The 6,000-nt window shown below is 55.0% G+C and overlaps 1 protein-coding gene across 1 annotated transcript; it reads left to right on the top strand.

The window, feature by feature from the left end:
* The first annotated feature begins 2,581 nt into the window (after positions 1-2,581).
* Positions 2,582-5,790, top strand: SLC35D3 (solute carrier family 35 member D3). Its single transcript, XM_003404033.4, has 2 exons — positions 2,582-3,020; positions 4,102-5,790. Exons 1-2 carry the CDS (start codon positions 2,582-2,584, stop codon positions 4,929-4,931), a joined length of 1,269 nt encoding a protein of 422 aa, XP_003404081.1. The 3' UTR covers positions 4,932-5,790.
* The last annotated feature ends 210 nt before the right edge of the window (positions 5,791-6,000 follow it).

Consider the following 6,000-nt stretch of genomic DNA (forward strand, 5'->3'; position numbering starts at 1 on the left):
GTTTCACATTTTTTTCACCATATCAAAGATTCTGCTTCTCAGCTGGCATCTGTTTTTCTTCCAACCTCACAGCACCTCCCTACAGAATTAAATCCTCTTTTCAAATTTACAATCCTTGACAGGGGTGGATGACCCTGTAAGCCCAGGTTTACTTGTGTTTACTTACTAATCTGGAGCCCTGGTCGCATAGTGGCTAAAAGCTCAGCTGTTAACCAAAAGGTGGGAGTTCAAATCCACCAGCTGCTCGTTGGAAGCTCTATGGGGCAGTTCTGCTCTGTCCAATAGGATCACTATGAGTCGGAACCGACTTGACGGCACCTAACAACAACAATTTACTAATCTGGAGTGAACAATTTCACATATGAATTGTGTGAAATTGTTCACTACAGATGATCTGGTAAACAAGGTAAGCACCATGCTTACCTTGCCTATTGGTTAATCTGCCCCTACCTCAACACTTGAAAAACAGAGTTCCTGAAATGGCCAATCAATCCTGTGTAAACTACAAATTCTAGCAACAAAAACCAAGAGTTCGCTGGGGAACAGGGACTCCTGTTTTCAGTGTAAGGCTTTCTAGTGCTTTTCCTGGAAAGTTGGCACAGTGGGGCATCAGTAGACAATTTCCTGAGTGCCCACCTCTGAGAGAGAGGGAAGGGGAAGCACTTGGCCTATCAGGTGGTGGACTGGTTGAGACTGAGTTCTCTTCCATCATAATGAGCAGGAGAGGGAAGGGGAGGCGCTGGGCCCATCAGGTGGTGGACTGGTTGAGACTGAGCTCTCGCCCATCATAATGAGCACCCACCACCCATATATTTGGCCCTGATGGAGGGGTGCAATGATGCTGCTGAACCCTGCTGTACACTTGTATTTTTCAGTTGCAGTAATAATTATCACAGCTTCAAGTGCCGTGTTTTCAGCATAAAGGTGGAGATAAAGAATAGAAACCAGAAGACTGCCTCAAGAATTGGATCCTGTGTATTCGTAAGGCAATGTCGTGTAGCGTTTTAAAGGTTAGGGAGGTTGGGCTCCCTGCGGGGTTGAGAGTCTAAGAGAAGAAAATGGCTGGCAGTGAACGAAAGGAGAGGTGGAGCGCATCAACCTCAAGCTCTCTCTCTCTCACCTAAAAGCGGCCCCGGCCGTAATTTCTAAGTAGGGCAAAAACTAAACGGTGCCTGGAGGTCAGCGGTGACCTTGGCTGAGGGAACCCCTCTGCTGGTGCTGAGTTTACGAAGGGTCCGGATGATCCTTTCCAGGGAACTGAATTCAGATGAAAGGGTCACGGAGGTCTTACGCCAGCAGAAAATAAAAATTCCTCTTTTCCTTAGCCAGATGGGAAGCAAACAGTTCACAGTTCCTGTAGGGTAAAAGGGTGCACTGGCCCGGGGAGATAAGATGGAGGGGGTGTGTAGTTCCTCTCTGGCTGCCCTCCTCCCTAAAGCAGCCCACGCCGGCCCCGCAGGCCCTGGTCGGTTCTCTGGGATCCAGAGGACGCTGCACGACTCCCGGGGCTCGGGAAGGGCCCCAGGCTCCTGCCCCCGCCAAGCCCTTCCCCGCGGCGCTCCAATCCCTCCCCGCTCTCCACTCGGCCCGCAGTGGTCCCGGGCCCCTCTGACTCGGGTAGAGGAGGCTTGCGCCAGACTTCGGTCCTGCTGTTATTTTTACATCTTTACGTCCGGTCCAATATGTGCCCTCTACCCTTGTCCCCAGGCACCGCTGCCCCGCCAAGTCCCGCGGAAGCTCCCCGCAGTCGCGCGCATCATCCCAGGACCCGGTAAGGCGCTAGGACAGGGATGCGCATTGCTCAGGACGGGAAGCGGGTCTGCCAGCCTTCGGTCCCCAAAGCATATCCCTGAGCCTCGGGCTCCTTCTTGGTTCCGGCGTCGGCGGCCGAACCGGGAGTATCAGGGTGCCCCGCCGCTCCGACGGTCTTCGTTTCCCAGGCAGGCAGCTGCACAACTTCTTGCGGCTGCGCTGGGAGGGATTGTGGGTGGAAAAGCCCCTGAGGCACCGGGGAGGGGGATCCTGGGGGGTGGTCACTTGTTGCGGTCAATAAACGTGTTTGACCTAGAAGAGCTGTGGTTTCTAAAATCGTCCCTAGCGGTGCCCCCAGCTCCCGAACCGCCGCCCCTCGGATGTGAGCACAGAGGAAGGGGCAAGCGGGAGCAGCCTGCGGTGCGGGAGAAGAAGGGAGCACCCGGCCTCCGAACTTCCCGCCGCAGCACATCCTCTCCGCCGGTGAAACCGCGCGGGACAACCCAGCTCGTCACCTACTTACAAATCGCTGTCGCTAGGATTCCCGCCACTCCTCTCAGACCAGCCCCCCACCTCTGCCACTTTTCGGAGTCCTCCGCCCCCGGCACCGCTGCCACTGCCTCCCCGGAGTTGCGGGGCAGTCGGACGCCGAGCAGCCGAGCTGCGAGGACGCCCTGCAGCCGAGGCGGCTCCCCCTGCCCTCACCGCGCTGGGCGGGCGCCCCCGCCGCCCTTGCTCCGCTTCTCCGCGCTCTCCTGCCGACTCTTCTCCCAGTTCTCCGTCAGGTCTCAGAGCTCCGCCACCCGAGAGGGGCGGCGGGGCCGACGGGATGCGGCAGCTGTGCCGTGGCCGTATACTGGGCATCTCGGTGGCCATAGCGCACGGGGTCTTCTCGGGCTCCCTCAACATATTGCTCAAGTTCCTCATCAGCCACTACCAGTTCTCCTTCCTGACGCTGGTGCAGTGTCTGACCAGCTCCACGGCGGCGCTGAGCCTGGAGCTGCTGCGGCGCCTCGGGCTCATTGCCGTGCCCCCCTTCGGCCTGAGCCTGGCGCGCTCCTTCGCGGGGGTCGCAGTGCTCTCCACTCTGCAGTCCAGCCTCACGCTCTGGTCGCTGCGCGGCCTTAGCCTGCCCATGTACGTGGTCTTCAAGCGCTGCCTGCCCCTGGTCACCATGCTCATCGGTGTCCTGGTGCTCAAGAACGGCGCGCCCTCGCCGGGGGTGCTCACGGCCGTGCTCATCACCACCTGCGGCGCCGCCCTGGCAGGTGAGCGGGACCCTCGCGGACCCCCAGCCCACCCCACCCCAGCCCACCCCAGCCCACCCCACCCCACCCCAGCCCACCTGGCAGAGACCGCGGGAATGACTTAGTGCACCACCCTCACTTCCAGATGGGGAGACTGAGACAGAGCGGCATAGCGCTTTGAACGTGGTCGCTTGGTTCACAAACCGGACTTCTGAGACCCATCGGTGCCCTTCCAGCGCTCGGGGCACCTCCTTCAGACCCCTCCCCCATCCAGATTATCCTGGCTTCCGACCCTCGCCCTTGCTTCACTCGGTATCGCCCATCCCGACCCTCTTGGTCTTCCCCTTTCACCTCTTCCTTCCTTCGGGGAGGGTGGGGAGCCCCCTGAGCTTGGGAGCTGAAATCCTCCAACCATAGATTGGGCCGGAAGGAGGGGGTCCCTGAACCTCCCTCGGTCACGCCCGGCTAGATTTGGGCGGGGGGGGGAGGGTTTGAAGGGGGATGGAAACGAGGTTTAGGAGCCAGGCTGGTTTGAGGTCTCCGGGGGCTGAGGGCACCAGGCAGACTGGGGCGGACTGAGATCCAAGTGCTAGCCGGGATCGGCAGAGTGAGCGAGATGCGAGCGGGAGGGAGCAGGAAACCCTCGCTGGGGGCAGAGGGGGAGGCGTTCTGCGCCTTGAGCCTGGCGCGCTCAGGGTTGGAGTCCACTAGCTGGAGCTTCTCCTTCCTCCTGGAGGAGGATGGGGTGCAGGGGTATCACGCTCTGGGTGATCTGGCTCCGACCCCGAGGGCGTCTGCGTTCTGTAGGGCCTTTGTGGCGGACAGAGGTAGACGGGGTGACCCGGAGATATGGCAGGGAAGACGCCTCTCCTTACGGATCGCACTGAGCACTGTGCTGGGCTCTCCGATTTTATACCGATAGCCGAGGCACGCGAGGATACATAATATCACTCAGGAATTCGGTGGGCAGAGCTGGGGCGCGAACTCCGTCTACTTTTCAGCCCGACACATTGCCCAAGTGGAAACCCACCCACGCCAACCCTGTGTCTTCTCTCTCTTTTCCTTCCCCTCCTGGCTCCACCGTCCCCCTCGTGCGCCCCAGGAGCCGGTGACCTGACGGGCGACCCCATCGGGTACGTAACGGGCGTGCTGGCTGTGCTGGTGCACGCTGCCTACCTGGTGCTCATCCAGAAGGCGAGCGCGGACACAGAGCACGGGCCGCTCACAGCGCAGTACGTCATCGCTGTCTCCGCCACCCCGCTGCTGGTCGTCTTCTCCTTCGCTAGTACGGACTCCATCCACGCCTGGGCCTTCCCCGGCTGGAAGGACCCAGCCATGGTCTGCATCTTCGTGGCCTGCATCCTGATCGGCTGCGCCATGAACTTCACCACGCTGCACTGCACCTACATCAACTCAGCCGTGACCACCAGCTTCGTGGGCGTGGTGAAGAGCATCGCCACCATCACGGTGGGCATGGTGGCCTTCAGCGACGTGGAGCCCACCTCTCTGTTTATAGCCGGCGTTGTAGTGAACACCTTGGGCTCCGTCATTTACTGTGTGGCCAAATTTGTGGAGACCAGAAAGCAAAGCAACTACGAGGACCTGGAGACGCAGACCAGGGGAGAGGAGTCGCAGCCAAGTGGAGACCAGCTGCCGTTCGTGATGGAGGAGCTGCCTGGGGAGGGTGGAACTGGTGGGTCAGAAGGTGGAGAGGCAGCAGGTGGCTCCACTCGACAGAGTGGGCGAGAGGCGAGGGGCAGCCCCAGAGGAATCCCGCTGGTGGCCAGGAGTTCCCACATCACAGACACCTCAGAAGAAATGAGCAAAAGGTCACTAAAGGATGCTTACCTTGGAGTGTGGAGATTAGTGAGGGGCACCAAGTATATGAAAAAGGATTATTTGATAGAAAACGAGGAGCTACCCAGTCCTTGAAAAGGAAGTGTGTGCATGTACATATGTACATACACTCATTTTATGTTAGATATGTTTTAATGACGGTCCAACCAGTTCTATTCTTTGAGGAGTAGGGAAGGGAAGCAAAGAAAGAATCTGAAGGGACTGATAGAGAACAAACAAAATGAGCACCTCTGTGAATTATTTAGTGTGACTTTACCTGAGGCATCACAGAGACAAAAGAATGTGAAAGTGCTTAACAAACAGAGCAGTGGTCTCAGCTTCAGACTCCTGGCACATTTATTTTCTGTCTTTACAATCTTAAGCAAATATCTGCATGTACCAAGAGTCCCCCAACCACCTCCCTCCAAAGATGGAGTGTAGAAATGATGACAGAACTTAATAAGCTCAAAGATTACAACCAAGGACACATTTGTGATGCTAGAACTACATATTGATCAACAGCTGGAAAAAGAGGAGATTAATGAAATGACATTATATATAAACACACTGAATGGATGTTTATCTGATATGTCATGTTTACTCTCCTTTTTCTTCCCTCGTTTTTAAAATAAGCTCTCTACTATTCTATGTTGGTAGAAAATGTTAAAGCTATTTTGAAAATTGGAGTGCTTAGCTTAAATCATGAAGTTTAAAGTTTGCTTTTAGTACTTATAAAATATTTAAAAAATTGTTTTAGTTCATGGCTTTATAATATTTGTTATTGAATGCCATACATTTTAAAACCAGTTTTACTGACTGTGTCCAATATTCTCTCATGTAAATGCAGCAGCTGAAATAGAATTCGGTATTAACTGCAGCCCAGTCAGAAGAGAGAAGACCATCCTGAAAAAGAACCCCTTTCATGACTTGCACTGCTTATCCCAAACCATGTTACAAAAAGAGCAACAGTTATATTCACATTATGATATTTTTCTATATTAAATTTGCAAAAATAAAGTATGAGTCTATCTGTTAAAAGGTACATTGTTAGAAGTTTGTTTCAGACGCATTGAGGTTTGATTGTTGCTGTATACAGTTTACATCTGCTTTCAATGTGTGGTGTGTAGTCTCTGGTATATAAAGCCATAGTATTGGGAATTTCCTA

Source organism: Loxodonta africana, chromosome 1 (genome assembly GCF_030014295.1).
Source record: "Loxodonta africana isolate mLoxAfr1 chromosome 1, mLoxAfr1.hap2, whole genome shotgun sequence".
In the NCBI taxonomy this organism is placed as follows: Eukaryota; Metazoa; Chordata; class Mammalia; order Proboscidea; family Elephantidae; genus Loxodonta; species Loxodonta africana.